Raw genomic sequence first — 21,694 nt, 5'->3', positions numbered from 1 at the left:
TGGCGGCTTCAAAGTCAGCAGGTCTGCCATCTACGAATAGTAAATCTAGGCAGGTTTCTTCCATCCTCACGGATGAGTTAAGGGACAGACCTCCTCGAGGCCGACTAGTTTTCGTAAGTCAAAGCGACAAACTAAGAGGTCTTGCCAGGCATCTAAGCAGGACAACAAGTCCTCTGCCTGATGGAGCGGGCCTCCTCCTGGGGGATCCCAGGGTGGGGGGCCGACTTCTTCAGTTTGTGGATTATTGGCTTCAAACAACTACAGATGCCTGGGTCCAAGAAGTGGTCTCTCAGGGGTATGCCCTCACTTTAATCCCCATCAGAAGTGTTTTTCCACAAGGCCTCCATCGGATGTGGACAAGGCCTTGGCTTTTCAGGAAGACATTCACTCCCTGCTACAGGCTGGGGTAATAGTCCCAGTCCCTGTGTCCCAACAAGGAAGGGGTTATTACTCAAATCTATTTCTGGTCCAGAAACCGAATGGGACATATCGCCCTATACTGAATCTAAAAACCCTCAACAGGTTTATCCATGTTCCCAAATTCCTCATGGAAACTCTCCGTTTAATTATTTTGGCTATTGAGCCGGGAGATTACATGGTTTCCCTGGATATTCAGGATGCATATCTGATTATTCCAATTATCCCATCCCACCAGCAATTTTTAATGTTTGCTGTCCTTCAGCAACATTACCAATTTCAAATAATGTGTGTAAACGAGCGCTGTATAATATGTATTTATATTAAAAAAAAGTCACAATGCATACACCAAAAAATGATTACAATAAAGCATAAAGCACAAAACTTAAAACTTATAAATACTTAAAAGCTAAGAAATTGCACAGGTGTGTGTTTATAGCCCTTTTGTAAGGTTAGAAGGAGAGTCCCGGTAAAACTTTTTAGAATAATGGCAATAGCCCTCGGAGCACAATCACTGGAGGATCTAGCTGTCCCTAGTAAGCTGACCCTATCTTACCTCCTGAGACAGGAGTGCTTCCCCGTGCCTCTGAGAAACCACCGAGTGAATTCATACATAGCTGCAAGTAACTACCTCAGCCAGGCTCACGTCAGAAAGATCTCAGCGGCAGCGCTATTGAGAAAACCTACTATACACCGCCGGATGCCAGGAAGTAAGATAGGGTCAGCTTACTAGGGACAGCTAGATCCTCCAGTGATTGTGCTCCGAGGGCTATTGCCATCATTCTCAAAAGTTTTACCGGGATTCTCCTTCTAACACCTGTGCAATTTTTTAGCTTTTAAGTATTTATACGTTATAAGTTTTGTGCTTTATTCTAATAATTTTTTTAGTGCATGCATTGTGACTTTGTAATATAAATACATTGCGCTCGTTTATACCCATTATTTGACCACTATTTTTAACATGTCTGCGCTGATTTTATAGGAATAGCGGCTATTTAATTTTATTTTTTATCTGTACATTACTAATTTCCGGCTATACCCTTTGGCCTGTTTACGGCCCCCCCAGGTATTTACGAAAATAATGTCAGTCATGACGGCTTATCTCAGGCGTCAGGGAGTCAGAATACTGCCATATCTGGACGACCTTCTGATATTGGCACAGACTCCGGTGGTTTTACGACTCCATTTTCAAGTGACCATAGCCTGCCTACAAAGGCACGGCTGGATCATCAATTGGAAGAAATTATCACTTTCTCCAACACAGCAGATGGTACTTCTGGGAGCGTTTCTAGATTCTCAGGCACACAGGGTATTTCTGCCAGAAGACAAGATTGTGGCATTGTCAATGCGGATACACAAGCTGCTACGCAAGCGAAGAGTATCCATTCTGTCTGAAATGCAGGTGCTGGGATCAGTGGTATCCACCTTCGACGTGGTGGGGTATGCTCCGTTCCATTCCAGGCCTCTGCAGAGGTTGATCCTCTCAAGATGGAACGGACAACATCAATTAATAAGGTCCCAGATGATCTTTCTCACTCCAGAGGTTCGTCACTCTTTTCTGTGGTGGTTAAAGAAGGAGCATCTAAACAAGGGGCGCCCGCCCGTTCTGGATTAAATTGGATGCTTCTCACCACAGACGCCAGTCTTCGGATGGGGGGCAGTGACAGGTCATCACACCTTCCAGGGTAGATGGACAAATCAAGAAAGTCGTCTGCCAATAAACATTCTGGAACTGCGAGCAGTATACAAAGCACTTGTCAGAGCATGTGGCCTGCTTCAGGGCAGGCCTGTCCAATTCCAGTCAGACAACGCGACTACAGTGGCCTAACTCAATCATCAAGGAGGCACAAGAAGTTATGCGGCCATGAAGGAAGTGACAAAGGTTCTCCTGGGCAGAACGACATCTTCCGGCCATCTCGGCAAAATTCATTACAGGAGTACTCAATTGGGAAGCAGACTTCCTAAGTCGCCAGGACATACATGCCGGAGAGTGGTCTCTCCATCCGGGAGTGTTTCAGCTCCTGGTAACAAATGGGGTCTACCACAGATAGATCTCATGGCGTCACGCCACAACCACAAGGTCCCTAGGTACGGGGCCAGTTCCAGAAACCCATCAACAGTATTCGTGGATGCACTGGCAATAAGATGGGACTTCAAGTTGGCGTATCCTTTTCCTCAGATTTCCCTGCTTCCAAGAGTTCCCAGAAAATTCAAGAAGAAAGGTGGAACAGTAATACTGGTGGCTCGGGCTTGGCCCAGATGTCATTGGCTTACCGACATACAGCATCTGTCAGTAGACAGTCCGTATGGCAGGATCTGTTAATGCAGGGTCCCTGTCGACATCCGGACTTGTCCCGTCTGTGTTAGAATCCACGACAGCGGATCATCTTGGTGGCAGGTCCCAGCTATAGTTGTCACTGGGATACTGCATCTTGTTCTGATCCATGTTCCGGTTGTTGCAGGCAGCCGGATTCCTGTCTTGTCTGTATACAGCTCTAGCTGTTTGTCTGTGTGCTGGATTCAGCTGCACACTAATTAATAATGTATTGCCTGTGTGCACAGCTCATGTGCACATTAGCAGTCATTAGGCAAGTCTCTCTACAGGAAATGCCTTTGATTGGATCCTACATCCCATAGGTTACAGCCAGCCCTTCACTCCATGCCGACTATAGCGTTTGCTGTGGCTTCCAGTTCTAGTGAGAGGTTATCCTCCTGTGTGTTCCGGCTTCTCGTGTCCAGTGTCTGTGATCTCCCTGCAAGTTACATCTAAGCAGTGGCTGCCGCTTCCTAGCATGTGTGTGATCTACCTGCAAGTGACAACAGAGCAGAGTTTGCCACATTTCAGTGTCTGTGTGGATTCCCAGCAAGTACATTAGCAGTGTCTGCTGCACTTCAGTTCTGTGAACTCTTGTTTATTCATTCCAGCACTCTCAGCAGCTTCTCTGTGGCTGTGTGGACAATCCGCTAAATAAACACCCAGCTGTCTGTACTGCTATTCAGTGCTATGTGCACTATCTCCAATTTGCAACTCCTCTGTTTCAATTGCAATTCATTGTCTGTATATTCATGCAAGCAATAAACATTTACAGCAATTCCTGATATATCCTTTGACACGGTGGACTATGCTTAGTTCACTCCAGACCACTGCAACAGCTGATCCTTTCCTGGTGGAATGGGGAGTACCAGTTAATAATGTCACAGACGATCCGTCTTTCCCCAGAGGTTCGGCTGTCCCTCTCATGGTGGTTGCAGATGTTTCATCTGAACAGGTGTCGTCCCTTCTGGATTCCAGATTGGGTGCTCCTCACTACCAATGCCAGCCTCCGCGGATGGGGCGCAGTGACGGGTCATCACACCTTTCAGGGAAGATGGACGACCAAGGAGGGTCTCCTATCCATAAACATCCTGGAACTGCGTGCAGTATTCAGAGCACTTGTTCAAGCACAGGATATATTGAAGGGCAGGCCTGTCCAGGTACAGTTCGACAACACGACTGCAGTAGCCTACCTCAACCATTATGGAGTCGGGCAGCCATGGCGGAAGTGACCAACATTCTGGTCTGGGCAGAATGTCATCTTCCAGCAATCTCGGCAGTATTCATACCAGGAGTCCTCAACTGGTAAGTGCACTTCCTAAGTCGGCAGGATATACATGCCGGGGAATGGGCTCTTCATCCAGATGTCTTTCAGATCCAAGTGAACAAATGGGGACTACCAGAGGTAGACCTCATGGCCTCAGGCCACAACCACAGGGTCCCGAGGTATGTGTTCAGAACAAGGGATCCCTCAGCCGAGTTTGTGGATGCTCTAGCAGTGAAGTGGACTTCAAGCTAGTGTATCTTTTTCCTCTGTTCTCCCTCCTTCCAAAGGTCATCAGGAAATTCAAGCAGGAGAGCGGAACAGTTTTACTGATAGCCCCTGCTTGGCCCAGACGCCATTGGTTCACCGACCTTCAGAGTCTCTCCGTAGACACTCCATGGCTTCTTCCTCTAAGGACGGACCTGTTAACACAACGTCCCTGCCTGCATTGGGACCTTCTCCGTTTGTCTTTGATGGCATGGCTCTTGAATCTTCCATCTTAAGAGCCAAGGGTTTTACTACTTCTGTAATTCAGACGATGCTCGGGACACAGAGGCATTCCTCTGCCCGCATCTATTACAGGATTTGGCACTCGTATTTTCAATGGTGTAAACATCGAAAATATGATCCTGAAGTTTTTAGGGTCTCGCGAGTGCTTGCTTTTCTCCAGGCTGGGTTAGACCGGTGTCTCTGTCTGGCTACCCCGAGGGTTCAGGCATCTGCACTCTGTTTGGTTTCAGCGAAGGATCGCCCCGCTGCCTGATGTTAGGACATTTTTTCTGGGTTTTCTGAGGGTTAAGCCTCCCTTGTCCCTCCGGTAGCTCCGTGGGATTTGTCTTTGGTTCTCAGGGCTCTACAGGCTCCCCCATTTGAACCCCTGAAATCAGTAGACCTTAAGTGGTTGACAGCGAAGACAGTTCTTTTTCTTCTTGCTATCTTCTCTGCCGGCAGGGTCTCTGATTTGGCAGCCATTTGTCGCTCCCACTTTTTGATTTTTCATCAGGATAGAGCTGTTCTTTGTACACGGGCGGGTTACCTTCCTAAGGTAATATCCCGCTTTCATGTAAATGAAGAAATTGTGGTTCCAGCCTTCAGACCTCTCTGTAGGTTAAGCTTCACTGGATGTTGTACGTGCCCTACGTATATCGCACCAACGCCATTAGGAAATCGGATTCTCTTTTTGTGTTGTATGGCTGTCATAAACGGGGCTGGCCAGCTAACAAACAGACTCTGGCTAGATGGCTTTGCATGACTATTTCTCAAGTTTACACACAAGCTGATCTCTCTGTTCCAAACACAGTGACAGCACAGTCTACTCGATGTGTAGCACCATCGTGGGCGTTTCATCGTGGTGCCTCTGCTGAACAATTGTGCATCGAGCAGGAAGATCCCCACTGACATCAGCAATGATGTCAGTGGGGCCTCCCCCAAACGGCAAGCGTTCCGGCGGGAACGCCTCCGTTTGGGCAGGCACGCCCCCTGCCCACCTCCCAAATGGGGCGAGCTGTCACTCACCATCGACAGCTCGCCCCGTCTGCTGCGAGACCCCTAGCGACGGAGCGCCAGTCGCTAGCCGGGTCTTGCGCATGCGCACGACGGAGCCGGCTGCGTCGTGCGCATGCCCAGTGGGGCAACATCGATTCGGTTGCGAGCGCTCAGCGCTTGCGACTGACTTTGAATCACCCCCTAAGTGCCTGTTGCCAGGGCTGTGGTATATATGGAGGAGGACACAGTGCATCCTGGGAGCTAAAGCTTCTAACTGTTGGTGCCTGGATCACTCCAACCACATACCCCAAGGTAATTCCTGTGGATCCTATGGATATCGAAGAAAAAGAGTTAACAAAGGTATGTAATACCATAAAGGTGCGTACACATGTAACGTTTTTTTGAACGATTTAACTATAACGCGTCGTTATCGTTCAAAAAATTGTTCAGTTTCTGAGTTAAAACAATGAACGAAAATCGTTCAAGTGCGCTCCCGTTTGTAGTTTGTAGTTCATTTCAGACTGTCCAACATAACGATTTTCATTTAGGGAAGGAACATTTTTCGTCCATCGTTGTAAAAATCGTTCATTACACTTCAAAAAATCGTTCACTTTTCAAGGGAAAATCTGACAGATAATCGTTGGTTACAAAATCGTTACGTGTGTATGCACCTTTACTCTTATTTTTCTGCAGACAGGGTTAGACAGTGGTCGCCACCTGGCCACTTTGAAAGTTTCTGCACTGTCAGTCTGGTTCCAGTAGAAGATTGCTTCATTACCAGATGTTTTTTTCCAAGGAGTTCTGTGAGTTCAGCCTCCTTTTGTTCCACCGGTAGCACCGTGGGATTTGTCTTTGGTTCTTAAGGTGCTACAGGTTTCCCCATTTGAAGCTTTAGACCAGTGGTTCTCAAACTCGGTCCTCAGGACCCCACACAGTTCACGTTTTCCAGTTCACCCAGCAGGTGCACAGGTGTATTCATTACTCACTGACACATTTTAAAAGATCCACAGGTGGAGCTAATTATTTCACTTGCGGCTCTGTGAGGAGACCTGGAAAACATGCACTATTTGGGGTCCTGAGGACCGAGTTTGAGAACCTGCGCTATAGACTCTGTAGATTTGAAGTGGTTGACAGCAACGACACTTTTTATTCTTGCTATCTCTTCTGCTCGCAGAGACTCTGATTTGGCATCGCTCTCTTGTCGCTCCCCATTTTTGATTTTTCATATTTTTGATAAAGATGTTCTTCGTACAAGGGAGGGTTACCTTCCTAAGGTAGTGTCCATTTTTCATGTGAATGAAGAAATTGTTCTTCTAGCTTTTCAGGCTCCAGACCTTTCTGTAGGTGAAACCTTCCTGGAGGTAGTTTGTGTTCTCCGTATTTATGTGGAGCGTACACATTCTGTTAGACAATCAGATGCTCTTTATGTATTATATGGTTTTCACAAACGAGCATGGCCAGCTAATAAACACACTGGCGAGATGGCTACGCATGACTATCTCTCAGGTGTACACACAGGCTGATCTTCCTGTCCCAAGCACGTTGACAGCACATTCTACTCTGTCTGTAAGGCCATCGTGGGCATTCAGTCATGGTGCATCTGCTGAACAATTGTGCAAGGCTGCCACGTGGTCTTCTGTCCATACTTTTCTTAGTTTTTATGTCTTTGATACTTTTTCCTCACAGGATGCTTCCTTTGGGCGATAAGTTCTCCTTTCTGCTTAGGAGCATCCCCCACCCTAGGGGAACTGCTTTAGGACACCCCATGGTATCACAGTGGATCCCTATGGACCCCAAAGAAGAAATCTAGAGTTATGGTAGACTTACCTAGAGAACTCCTTTTCTTTGAGGTTCACAGGGCACCCACCCTGACGCACCTGGCTTCATTGGGTGATTTTCTTTTGATCACAGATTCCCTCATCTTGTGTAAGAGTGTTTCTAGTGTACGATTGTTCTTCCTTCTCCTCTTTCCTTCTCCTGCCTTGAGGCTTGTTAACTAAACTGAAGTCCCACGGCTAGGGGCGGGGTATCTATGGAGGAGGACCCAGGGCATTCTGGGAGCCAAAGCTTTAACGGTTTGGTGCCTGGTCTTCCAACCATAATATCCCCATGGTATCCCTGTGGACCCTATGGACCTCAAAGACGAGGAGTTATCTAGGTAAGTCTACCATAACGCTATATTTCCCATTAAACTCTCACATGCCCCTCACACCATCCCACTTGCCCCTACAATACCCATCAGACCATATCATATGCCCCTGCAATGCCCATCAAACTATGCTCTATGCCCCATCAGTGAACCTCAGTCCTCCCCTCATGTCATCAGGTCACATCACATGCCCCTTCTGTGTTTCTCAGTCCTCCCCACAGGCCATAACACCACAACACATGCCCCTTCACTGAAGTTCGTAAAGTAACAAGACAGACCTGTGTGCAGCCCCCAGCAGAGAGGGAAAGAAAAACACTGGGCATCAGAGAGGAGTGTGGGCTGCAGGCACAGGGGGGAGCAGTGGTGCGGTCAGCAGGGTCCCTACTGGGTCAGAGATGTATCCTGAGTGGAAGCACCTGCTTTCTTATAATATACATTTATTAACAATTATATATTGAAACTCATTAATGCAGATATACAGATGTGTCCTTGCTCATCTTGCCTCAATACGCCATGCAGTGTGATATGCCTGGCGTGAGTGAGCCGTCAGGTCCCATGCAGCTCTGATATTGTTGGGTCTTTTTGTGCCGAAAATGCGTCTAAGTCGCGATGCAACTAGGATGCACCAGGAGACTGTGCTGATTAATTTGATATGCGACACAAAAAGACGCAAAAAAGACACCCAACCAGTCACCCTACGAGGGGCTGTTTGATGGGTGAGACATCTGGATTATTTTTTCAAAATGTATTGCTTCATTTGTGAATTATAAAAAGGTGTAATATTTTGTCATATTACTAAACCTTAATTATAAGTGATGACATCACATCTCACTATTTATACATAAAACAGTTATGTATTATATCCTTACAATAGTACATTATCTGGAATAAAGAAAAAAAAAAAAGAAGTGTCTCCCCTTTATTAGCAATAGATGTTATTTTTGCTATTATATTTTGTCTGTATGATTTTCTTTTGTAGATTTTAGTAATATTTCCTGAAAACCCTAATAAAATGTTACTGGAAGAGAGCACATTGTTTCCAGTATACTGCCTGTAAGATGGCTGGTCGATTTCAAGATTGGCTTACTGACTTTTAAAGCCCTACATGGCCAGGGCCCGAGATACTTGAAGCAGCTTCTGATCCCCTACTGTCCCACTCGATTACTGTGATCTGTTGACGAAGGACTATTAACAGTACATAGAATCTCCCGGAATTCATTTGGGGGTCCAGCTTTCAGCTTTGTGGCTCTGACTCTATGAAACTGGCTTCCCCTAACAGTTCGAGAAGCCTCCATTCTAGAATTCTTTAAAAGTAGACTCAAGACTTTCCTGTTCACCCAAGCATTTTACTAATGTCCCTTGTAATGCTTGTTTTGTATTTTGTGCTGTAAAGGCAAATGTAAAGCACTTTGAGTCCTATTAGGAGAAAAGTCCTATATAAATAAAATTATTATTAGAAACAGAGAATTTAACGGCAGATAAGAACCATATGGCCCATCTATTCTGCCCTTTTTGTGTTAGGCATGGGTTAAAGTAGGTTGTTAGTGGTTAGGGGTTAGTGCTAGGGAGTTAAGGGTTTGTTAGAGTCAGTGGTTAAGGTTCTTTGGGTATTAGTGCTAGGGTATTCGAGTTAGACGTTAGTGTTAAGGTAATGGTGTTAAAGATTTCTTAGGGTCGGGGGTTAAGGATGTTTGGGCGTTAGAGTAAGGATGGGGTAAGGGTACGTAGATAGATACTCAAGGTCCAGCTGGAGACAGTATCCAGGCTTTGAATCCGTAATAGCCACAATATCCAGATAATCCCTTGTCACTATTGCAGTTCTGAAATGTTATCTCCTAAGCTCCTAGCATTTGCACACATAGCTCTAAAAGTTTATTAGTGCATCTCTCAGTCCTAACCATGTTCATCCATCACATAAAACAATGATTTAGTAGATATTACCTGGTCTCAAATGTATTTCAATGTCTGTTCAACTGTTTGATTGCCTGTTATGCAAATCACACTTCGTAATTTACAAATCCAGCTGACCCTACTGATTCTAAAGAAATAGTAAGTTTGATTGTGGCCAACTACAGCTGAACTCAGACTTTATTATTATACTGGGTATCACTCCTGTGTTTTTCTCCTAGACACTCTTCCTGTCTGCATGCAAGACTTACTGTGCATGAACAATGACTTCCCTGCGATCGCTCACTGCCTTGTCCGATGGTACGTACTCAGTCTATCAAATCTTTTATATGTATTGAAAGTGTACTGTAAGTTACTTGATTTTCACCTATTGTATTTGAAGATAATTTTAACAAGAATTTTGTTATTGTCATTGTTTTCCATATTTAATGCTCAAAAAAATAAGACTTTAGTTAATCGAATGTTACCAAATAAAAGCCATACACTAGGGCAGGGGTTCCCAACCACAGTCCTCAAGGCACACTAACAGTCCAGGTTTTAAGGATAGCCATACTTGAGCACAGGTGTCTTAATTAGTACCGTAGTTCTTTTGATCCTTGCTCAAGAATGTAAAACCAGGACTGTTAGTGTGCCTTGAGGACCGAGGTTGGGTATCACTGAACTAAGTTACAGAGTCAAATGACAGGAGCTTGGATACTTTGATGTTACCTAGAAAAGCTCAATTTCCTCCACCACTATACCTCTATTTGACACCCTAGGAGTTCTTTTTTCTTCTTCCTCCACTAGGGGGCACAGGGATGACACTGGGTATAGCCTAGAAAGGAGAGTCTGGGCACCAAATAGTTAGTTAACTGGGTAGTTAAAATTACCCACAAGCCAAGGCTCCTTTCCTCTATACCCCGCCCCCAGCCACTGGACCTCAGTTTGTGTTTGGTGCCGGCAGGAGCTGGACACCATTTTTTAGGGGGGCTGCTTCAGGTGGACCCTGCAGTTAATTTATAGCTGACTTTTTTTTTTTACATTGAGTGGGCATTGCGGGGCCCTCACTGCCGCTCCACTACCCCAGCGCCGGTGGCTACAGCACTGGTGACTGGGTCAGCGACTTCAGCTGCTGACTTCAGACAATCCACAGCCGGCGCTCAGCGGGGGATCAGGTAAGATACAATAACACACTTCTTACTGTAAACCGGAATGCTGGAGTGGTAGATCTTGGCAACGTATCACCAAGCTGGAACTGGGTTGTCGCTGTAGTCCAGGATCCAGGAGCACTCAGATGGTAGCAGGACCGGATGCAAACCAAACACCGGAATGGATAATAGGCGATGATACCAGGAACGGCATCAAATGGAGCAGGAACCAGGAACACTCACCATGCAGGGCGAATGGTATACACAGGTGAGTTGTAGGTTCGGATAACAGGAACACATGAAGGTTCTCTGAGCAGCTAGTGGCATAGCTGGCATAGACAGAACCGAATGCAGACCAGAGACCGGAATGGATAGTGGGTGATGATACCAGGAACGGCACCAATGGAGCAGGAACCAGGAACACTCACTATGCAGTGAGAATGGTATACACAGGCGAGTTGCAGGTTCGGATATCAGGAACAGGTTGAGATTCTCGGTGCAGCCAGTGGGATAGCTGCCCCAGGTGTAGATCACTTGCAGGAATTCGTACAGCAGAAGGAAGCAACACTGTACAAACTGGATACAAGTAACCAACAGGAGCTCAGTATTGCTCACTCAGTAGTAACTGAGGTTAAACATTGTACTGGCAATTAGATAGAGTCAGCAGCTGGGATATATACCACTGGGATAGGCTGAGCAGAGACAGGTGGTACGGTGAGGCTCAGGCTATCACTTGATTGGCTGTTGCAAACATGTGGTCGGGACTTGTCACTACAGTACTCTGTAGCAGGCTTAGATCTTGCTTGAGGCCTAGCAGGCCGAGAAACACTGAAGCCTGTGTGTCTGGGACGTGACCGAGAACGCTGGCAGAATCGGTAAGCGACCCGGGTTGTGACAAGGTGTCCACATCTTTTCAGCAGATGCTAGACAAAGTTAGGGCTGCCAGACGCAGGCCAGCTGCACGTGAGAGTTCTACACCTTTATCTGGGGGGAGGTTCAGACTCAGAAGTGTCTTCTGATGGCAAAGCGAGTGCTTCCATTAGCTCTAAGTTGAGACGTCTTCGGTCCCAGAGTAGGCTCTGGAGCTCATCCAGACCCGCTCGTTAAGATGCATACACTCGCTGCTGCCGATGGTATGCAGTGTGTATGCATTGTGCGTATGCATTACATTGCACGTTCGCATACCGTAGCGAAAGTTCACAATGCATTCGCTCGCTGCGCATAGACAGCCCAGCAGAGTGAGTGACAGGGAAGCTGTCTGTAGGTGGTAACAGGGGCTGGCCATTAAAAACGGGAGAGTGGAGGTGCAAACGCAGGCGTGCCTGAGCATCTCAACGGCGTTTTAGAGGTGTGCATAAGGGGGCGTCTTAAAACGGGCTGGTGGGTGTCTGCATATACTATGTGATCGCTCTCTAAGAAATACAGGGCGTGCTAATGCATTGCTGTACGATAGCACTGCCTACGCAATTGGCATGCACATCGTGCTAGTGATCGCATCTAGCGAGTGGCTCTGAATCAGGCCCTCTGTGCCCAGTAGATGTCGAGGTTCTTATCAGTGCAGTGAAGTCCATTCTTCTCGTGGAGGACTCAGAGCAGCCCCCCAGATCCAAGGCACCTGTATTTAAGAGGCTGAAGGAGACTACAACAGAATTTCCGTCTTCAGCACAACTAGAAGATCTCCTAGTGGCGGTGTGGACTCTAATAAGCACTTCCAAGTTTCCAAGCGCATTGCTACCTTTTACCCTCTCACTGCAGTGGATAGGGCTATGTGGATGCCCATAATGCTCGACTTATTAGGTCGTCCCTCCTTCCTATGCTATACACTGCATCTCTTAAAGATCCTACGGATAGGAAGCTAGAAAAATTCCTATAGTCCATTTATGTTAATGTGGGGCTTGGGTGGCTAAAGCTGTTGGCCGCTAGGCAGACGCTTTAGAGGATGGGCTCACCTCATGCACTCACAGAGGAGACCTGTTGTCTTTGGTTGGGCATGTTAGAGAGGCAGCTTCTTGTCTTTCCAAAGCGGCCATAGATTCGGGAATTTTGACTTCTAAGGTATCGGCTTCTGCAATTGCAGCCAGAAATGCACTCTGGTTGCGCACCTGGAGGGCTGACACAGAATCCAAGAAGGCTCTAATAGCCCTTCCCTATTCTGGGGATGTTCTGTTCGATCCGGAATTGGACAAGATAGTGGCCACTCTTGCAGCGTCCAAGTCCCCTTTCTTACCATCAGTTGCCACTCCCAGACCTAGGTCTTCAGTCTCTCGTTGCTTATGTCCATAGGGCAAGGCCAGAGGTCAGCCATTTCCCAGAAGCCAGGGTTTGGTCCCCAAAGGCACCAAACCCAGAGATAAGCCACCCTTGTCCACTAGACATTTAGCTGCCAAGTCAGCAGACAAGCTTGCCACATGATGGAGCGGTCCTCCTCCTGGGGGACCTCGGGGTGGGAAGCCGGCTTCTCCGCTTTTCGACAGTGTGAATGCAGACTACGACAGATGCTTGGGTCAGAGATGTCGTGTCTCAGGGCTATGCTCTAACATTTCGTCAGCGTCCGCCTTCCAGGTTCTTTTCCACTGGCCTTCCCACACAGCCAGGAAAAGCAGAAGCTCTCGGGGGAGTCTATTTGCTCCCTCCTGGCCTCGAGAGTCATTAGGATTTTACGAAAATCTGTTTCTGGTACAGAAGCCGGATGAGTCATTTCGACCCATTCTCAATTAAAAACACCTGAACAAAGTCCTCCGGATTCTCAAATTCCGCATGGTCCTGCAGTCCATCATTCTTGCCTTGGAGCCGGGGGACTTTATGGCGTCGTTGGATATCCTGGATGCCTATTTGCATATTACTTTACGAGCCAGTTACCTATGTTTCCTCAGGTATGCAGTACAATCTAGCCATTAAACAAAAAATGGCAGCTGCTCAATCAATCTAGCAGTACTTTTCAGGTGCATGAAAGGGAGGGGTCATACCAAGTACAAAAATGGGGGGTTTAACCCCTATTGTTCCTCAGCACACTGAATTATACTTGCAACAATATATGAAGACTATATGGTAATAGAAATTCAGAGATATTAGTTGCATGGATTTGCAAATACATGGGAGGCTGCTAGGCCACTTTACAGCTTCTCTGTCACTAGCAGTCCCTGACACTAAGGGGTTCACGTCCGGGGCAGAGCACCCCAAAAAAACGTCCAGCCCAGGGCATCACACGAAAAATGGAAAAAGAGTGACAGTGCAATGTAAAGTATAGATGTGTGCAAGTAGTTAATATGTGTTAAAAAAGGGGTTAAAATATATGTGAAAAAATTACATTAGTAGAAAACAAACCTAAAAGGTGATGTGAAAAGTAACTATGTGTATTAAGTGGTGATGCCCTGAGGAGGCCCAGCCAGAGCAGCCTCCGGGGCCCTATGCCCAAACGCTCACCCCAAATGCAATATATACCAATTATAAGGCATCATGATAAAGGCACATATAAATTTTGTCAAATGTAAGGCCTCCTGATAAAGGCACGTACATAAATGCATCCAAATTGAGAGCCAGCTTACCTGGGAGTCACAATCATCAGCTACCGGGATACTGTTGCCACATTAGGGATCCAGAAGCTCTCCTGATGGATGCCCTGGCGGTTCCTTGGAACTTCCCTCCAATTTACATTTTACCTTTGATCTCAATGATTCCTCGGGTTCTCCGCAAGTTCAAGCTGGAGGGAGGCACGTTGATCCTGGTGGCGCCGTATTGGCCTCAGTGCGTGTGGTACGCAAATCTGCTAGGCCTCTCTTTAGACTCACGTCTTTCTCTGCGGCCGGATCTTTTGTCTCAAGGTTCATGTTTCCATCCGGATCTGACCCGTCTCGCTTTGACGGGGTGGCTCTTGAGACATCCGTCCTAAGGGCGAAGGGATTCTCCATGAGAGTCATTTGGACCATGCTGCAGGGTAGGAAGCCTTTTTCAGCACATATCGATCACCGGGTTTGGCGTACCTATTTTTCTTGTTGTGCGACTAGTGGTTTTAATCCCACATCCTTTCCTTTCTGCAGACAGGTCTGGATTTAGGCCTCCGGCTCTCATCCTTAAAGGTCCAGGTTTCGGCCTTGTCCGTTCTCTTCCAGGGGCAGGTAGCACTGCTCCCGAACGTGCGTACCTTTATCCAGGGAGTTCTCCATGTTCAGCTACCATTTGTGTCTGCTGTGGCTCCCTGGGACTTGTCCCTGGTTCTCCGAGCTCTCCAGTCAGCTAGCTTTGAACCGTTACAGACAGTTGAGTACCTGCTTTCTAGACTTCGGATTCTTCTCAGCCAGAAGCTTCCTTGGATGTGGTAAGGCCTCTCCGGCTTTATGTGAAAAGGACCAGAGATATTTGCAAGTCGGATTCTCTGTTTGTCTTGTATGACGTTCATAAGAAGGGCTGGCCCGGCTACTAAACAGACCTTGGCCCGCTGTCTCCGCTTCACCATTCACCAATCTTACTCCTTGGTGAACCTTCCTACTCCTGCTGTGGTGACGGCCCCTTCCACCCGGTCAGTATCGACTTCTTGGGCAGCACGCTGTGGCTTCCGTGGAACAGCTATGTAAAGCTGCCACGTAGTCATCTGCTCATACTTTGATCCGCTTTTACGCCTTTGATACTTTTGCATCCTCGGATGCTGACTTCGGGCATTCTGTGCTCACTGCAGCTCAGGAGCATCCCCGTCCATAGGGAACAGCTTTGGCACATCCCAGTGTTATCCATGTGCACCCTAGTGGAGGAAGAATAAAAGGACACATATGTTGCTTACCTGCTAATTCTCTTCCTTTGACTCCATAGTGGGCACAGGGCGCCCAACCTGACGCACCCATCTGCGTGTGTCTGTTTCCTTGCTGACCTGCCTGGCTGTACTTTTCCATGGTTTGTATGGACTTCCTTCTCCTCTGCCTTGCTCCTGCCGTGGGCTTGCAAACTAAACTGAGGTCCAGTGGCTGGGGGCGGGGTATAGAGAAAAGGAGCCAGGGCTTGTGGGTAATTTTAACTATTTGGTGCCCAGACTCTACTCTCCAGTCTATACCCAGTGTCACCCCTGTGCTCCCTATGGAGTCGATGAAAGACACTTAACAGGTAAGCAACATAAGTCTCCTTTTTTACAGTGCCTGCCGGTGCTGGCCACTTGTTTAGAAGCTGCTCATAGAAACCATTCTTGCTTTTTACAAGATAGCTGCAGAGGTATTGCGATAGGTGCCTCTTCCTGCCAGCAACCTGCTTCCACTGTTGCATCGCCTCCAGTGAGACCTGGACACACTGATTCATGTGACATTGGGATTTTCCCCACACCATATCGTGCACTAGAGGTGCAATAACAAGATAAGCCACATAGAAATCATGGTGAGCTCCCAGCATCAAGTCCTGCATGGAATATGTGCAGTGTTCCCCCCAGCAAATGTTGGCAGCTTGATGGCATTAAGATGTAGCCGGGTGGAGGCAGGGTAATATCTCACAATAAACACTTTTTTTTTTTTTTTAAGTAAGTCGGAATTGCTGTGTCCAGCAATGCACTCTGAGACACAGTGCTGCACTTTGAGACACTGTACATCTGCACTCTTCATCTACCTTCTCTGCAATGTTCCTGCCATCCAAACCGCGGCCTGTCTCATTAAGATGGAGGTGGAATCTCTGATGTAAGGGAGATCTGTGATTGTGCCTGTTATAGTAACATCAGTGGAGCGTGACTCTGATCTGAGGCACAGTCATAGATCCCCATCAGATAGCTACCCCCTGAATTGGCGATTGTCGTAGCGTAACCAACGCTGCAGTTATGTGACCGACACAGAGCTCAGCCAATAGCTTCCTATTCTAACATCCTGGCACCAGCCAGAGGGAGGCTAAAGTGCTGTCTTTTGGATGGCAGCCATCCATCAGTGCTGGGTCTTTGGGGGAAGTAGCATCCCCGCAAAGCACCTCCTTACTGGTGGGGTTTCCAAATTAGGCAAGGGTTCCAAATTAGACACGGGAGCAGACAGCAGCAGCAGCAGCAGATCCTCCTTTTCTCCGACTGCTCTCTTGCCGCATTAAAGTAGTGGGGAGGTGTGTAGGGTTTTCTGTGGGCTTTTCTTTTATTCTGGACTGTGTCTTTAGCAGCTCCATATACTCCTGTGGTGTGCAATTGTTGCTGTCTTCTCTTTTTTAATTATTTATTTCTAGGCCTGGTTAGGGAGTACATCCAGTGCCAAGCAGGTAATAAGGACAGTAACAAAAGGTTTAGCCTCCTTCAGATGTTGCCCACAAATTGCATTGTGCTCAACCGTGGTGGATGACCTGATTTCCTGAAAGATCTCTGCATGCTTTAGTCCATCCCTCCCGTGCCCCTACCATGGAAGTCTCAGGGAGCCTATTGTCCTCCTGCAATGCTAGACAAGCTGGCTTGGACTTGGGGCCTGACGAAGTCTGTCCTGGTTGTATGGATAGGTTTTGGCAAGCGAGCAAAACAAAAAAGAAAAAACCTCTTTTTGGGGGCACTCTTATTCAGTTTAAATTTTAAAATAGTTATATTTAATAGATAATGCATTAAAAATTGTACTTAAACATATAAAAGACACACATAGAAAAAACACACAGAAAAAATTGTCCTTATAAAGGGACAATAGGGTACAATTGCTTCTTATCAAGTGATAATGGGAAGATATCCCAGAGAAGCGATCCTTAATGGTTGGGCGAAAATATTTATTAACCACGCTGCTCAGATGCAGGTGTTGATGTAATATTAATAGGCACGAATAGTTAAATTATTGTATAATATATAACATAGTATTCACAGGTAACCAAAAGAAAAAAGATGTATACCCAGACACCTAAGAAAACACAGATGACCTTAGTCTGAAAAGGCAGTCACATTTTCATATGCAGTTCCACAGATATATAAAAATTGCAGGTTCAAAAGACAATATAGACTTGCCTGTATGTATATATCAAAATACTGTAGCTAGAATATCAGAGACAGACCCAAGGCATTTGACATGTAGTTGCCAGATATGTGCTTTAAACATGTATAGTTGTAATACCAGGTTTTCTGGTTTCATCAATTTCAATGGTCGCAATACCTTTAAATGCAGATTCCAAACATTCTTGATGGTCATCTAAACATTTGTCAATGATAGCACACTATATCTCAGGTTTAATAAGTCTGCAGTTTTTGGCAGTACCAGGTTTTCTGGTCTAGATAAGTAATCGCTGTGCCTTTAAATGCAAATATTGTACACATTAGCAACACTTCAAATGCAAATTTTGTACATACTGACAACACTCCTGAAATTATCTATCTTTGGTAACAAGCTTGTGTTTCAGATTTTGCAGTTTAAGCAGTGCCAGGTTTTTTCTGTTCTTGATATTATCACATACAGCCTCCTGTGCATTGCCTAGGTCCTAGGCTATATTCTCATGTACAACCAATCGCAGGCTGCACATGCCTGATTAATAGCTCAAAATTCCAATCGTTGCAATACCTTTAACTGCAGAATCCAAACACATTAGCTACATACTTGATGGTCAACTAAACATTTGTCTATGATAGCACACTGTATCTCAGGTTTAATAAGTCTGCAGTTTTTGGCAGTACCAGGTTTTCTGGTCTAGGTAAATAATCACTGTGCCTTTAAATGCAAATTTTGTACTTATTAACAACACTTTAGATGCAAATTTTGTACATACTATCAACACTCCTAAAAGTGTCTATCTTTGGTAACAATTTTGTATCTCACATTTTTGCAGTTTAAGCAGTGCCAGGTTTTCTGGTCTTGGTATTATCATTAATCACTGTGCCTTTAAATGAAGATTCTATACACATAATAAACCTCTAAATAGTTTCCTGAGTGTTTGGTATAGAGTGAGTGTTGGTAAATACTTAGAATGGAGAAGGAATGTCTGGCATGGGACATCTATTGGTGATCCTCCCAGGGACCCTGCCGTCTCCTGACTCCCTGGCCTGCCATTACATGCTGCTGGACTTGAGGTGAGGCAGGGGGGATATTTCTGGATACTTCAGTGTTGTTTTACACAGCTCTGGACCTGCAGTGTAGATTACAGTGGGGCACCATCTTGATCTTTACACAACTACCCTACCAGACAAATTGTTGCCTCTCAGCTGACCAGGCTGCACATTCACCTTTTCAAGCAACTACTTAATTACTTAACTACTAGTTGATCTGCTTCCTGCTGATTTTACCTATATGGCTGTCCCTGCTGACCATGTGTAAATGGCTTACTTGACCCCCCCTCCTGACCCTCCTTCAGCTGTCCTCCATTTTGTCTTTGCTGAACTGATGGTTCCCTGAATGCGCTGAGGTCATACCCTCCTGTAGTGCTTTTCCTGGCTTTAACTCTGCACACCATTCCAGTCCGTCACTATCCCAAACCTCCTGCAACCGCATTACTAGTCCAGTACACTACTTCTCTGCTCACTGTTCCTCTGCCCATGCTGCCCATTCTAACCATGAATAGGTCCAATGTGAACACCAGAAAAAGGGTGGGTGGAGAGATTGCGACAAACCGCCCACAATCACCGAACCCTCCTACCCCCGCCTCTCCCAGATGGACGGAGACCACTCATCTCCCCCTGCCCGGTCCACTAATGAGGACATCATGGCGCTACGGTCCTCATCACGGATCTTAAAAAGTCCTTGGAAACTAAGCTAGATAAAGCAGTTTCATCTATCCGATCTGATCTCTCCTCATTATCTGCTAGAACCTCTAAAGTAGAGTCCCGTCAAGATACTCTCCAGAAATCCCAAAATGAGACCTAGACCACATCATTCAAGATCTAGCTGATCTCAGCAGTAAAAATGAAGATTTAGAAAAACCTGAGAGGAGAAATAATCTCCATATCTTCAATATTCCCGAATCAGTATCTCCGGATTACCTAGAGACTTACCTTCATAAGATGTTCTCTCACATCCTTCCGGGTTTAGGCTCTCATCAACTTCCCTTAGAGAGAGCTCATCGGGCCCTTAGACTCAAACCACGGGACAACGATCCTCCAAGGGATGTAATCATACACTTCCTTAGCTTCAAGGATAAAGAATAAATTCTAGCTCCAACACGTGGCAAACCACACCTTCTCTATGATAATGCTAAGCTTCAGTTCTTTCAGGACCTAGCTCCTGCCACGATCCTTAAGCGTCCCGAACTCCGTGACCTGACGAGTGAACTAAGCGACCGTTGAACTCGTTATCGCTGGGGTTTTCCCGTCAAACTGCTGGTCGACTTCAACGGTAAGATGGTTGTCATAAGATATCTCAAAGAAGGCGTTCATGCTTTCTCTCATGTGTAGGCCGCATCAATGCCGTGAAAATGAGCATCCTCTCCAAACTACAATATCTATTCCAGACACTCCCAGTGCCTGTTTCTTTACACACTCTCAATACTCTTCAATCCACACTCTGTAAATTCATCTGGAATAATAGAAAACCCCAAATTCGATGAGATGTCCTTGCCAAATGCACATGGAATGGAGAGCTAGCGTTACCCATCCTTCACCGATATTATAATGCTTCCCGGCTAAGCCAATTGATTACTTGACACTCTCTCCGCCATGTTAAACTCTGGGTCGACTTGGAAAGTAACGCACACTCGATCTCCCACCTGCCATGGTTAAACCATAAACATAGACCCAGACCTGCTACTTTGGCACATACTATCTCGCTGACACTTAACAATTGGGACTTAGGACCTCATTCAGAGCCGGACGCTATTTGCGGTCGTTTGTTCAGAAAAAAGGGGTGGCTATTCAAATGAACCGTTCGCTCTTTGCGGTCTGTTCACGCCTCTAGGTCTGAATGAGCGAACAAAACTTGCGGTTGTTTTTTGGATAATTACGCCCCCCTGGCAGCTCGCATCCTACGTCATGTCCGCTATTTATTAGATTAATCGAGTACATCGACCAGCGTATGAACTGCTCGCTATTCTTGTGGTTGGTTTTTCCTACCGCAATCATGCGAGCGGTTCTGACTATAAAATAACCCAGTGACGTGGTCAATGACGCTGCTGTATTAATTATGCACACCCATAAAATGCCCGTTTTGACCTTTAAGCACGCCTGCGTTCGGATCTCCTCTCCCCGTTTTCAAGCACCTTCCCCTGTTACCACCCACATACGCCTCCTCCTGTCACTCAAAATAGCAGGCATTCGCTATTTAGCGAACAAACGATTTTCGACCGCACTGACTGGTTCGCGCATGCGTATTACGATCCTTACACATGCGCAGTTGGGCAAACATCGCTCGGAACGAACGAGCGGCCGCTTACGAGCGGCTCTGAATCAGGCCCTTACTCAACAAAAAATTTTATCTTTCTTCGCATCCATCCCCCCTAACAACCATTTGGAATAATCCTGCATTTCCACCGGGCCTATCCTCTACAATGGCTCGTCCCTGGTTCTCGGTCGGCATTACCAGATTTCATCACATCATAGGGAACTTTGCCCCTATGTCATTCTCCGACATTCAAGAAAAATACAGGATCTTCAATTCACTCCATAATTAATACTTACAGATTCGCCACTTTACTAACTCATCCTCCCCTCTAGAAAGGTTTTGTATTTATAGACCTAATGATAAAGGGGCCATTTCACACCTATACCATTCGGTTCTTGCTTTGGAGTCTCCCCCACTTGAGGCACATGAACAGGCTTGGGAATCAGATCTAGTCCTTTCCGTTGGTGACGTAACTTGGGACACCATACGAACAGCCATCTCAAAATGCTCTATCAGCGTGGCTATTCAAGAGAATTCTTACAAAGTATATACCAGATGGTACCTGTGCCAGAGCGCCTCCATCATATTTATCCAAATGCCTCTCATTTATGCTGGAGATGCTGTGACCAAACCGGACCGTCTTTTCATATATGGTGGACATGCCCTCTAATTCTCCCATATTGGAACATGGTCCGCAATCTACTCTCCCAAATCATTGATACCCCAACTCCTCTCTCTCCCATCAACGTATTACTCTGCGCTCCAATTGATCATGTTTCTAATGCTTCTAATAAATTGGTTCTCCATATATCTTGC

General features: G+C 46.2%; 1 protein-coding gene across 1 annotated transcript in view; it reads left to right on the top strand.

Moving 5' to 3' along the window:
• RAB3GAP1 (RAB3 GTPase activating protein catalytic subunit 1) overlaps positions 1-21,694 on the top strand; it is a 218,033-nt gene that overhangs the window by 14,075 nt on the left and 182,264 nt on the right. The window contains exon 5 of the mRNA XM_088472270.1: positions 9,759-9,837. Coding sequence (XP_088328396.1) covers positions 9,759-9,837 — 79 coding nt within the window. The remainder of the gene's footprint in view (positions 1-9,758; positions 9,838-21,694) is intronic.

Source organism: Taudactylus pleione, unplaced genomic scaffold (genome assembly GCF_031769625.1).
Source record: "Taudactylus pleione unplaced genomic scaffold, aTauple2 ptg000122l, whole genome shotgun sequence".
In the NCBI taxonomy this organism is placed as follows: Eukaryota; Metazoa; Chordata; class Amphibia; order Anura; family Myobatrachidae; genus Taudactylus; species Taudactylus pleione.
The sequence above is the reverse complement of the archived record's forward strand: the minus strand, read 5'-3'. Positions and strand labels throughout refer to the sequence as shown.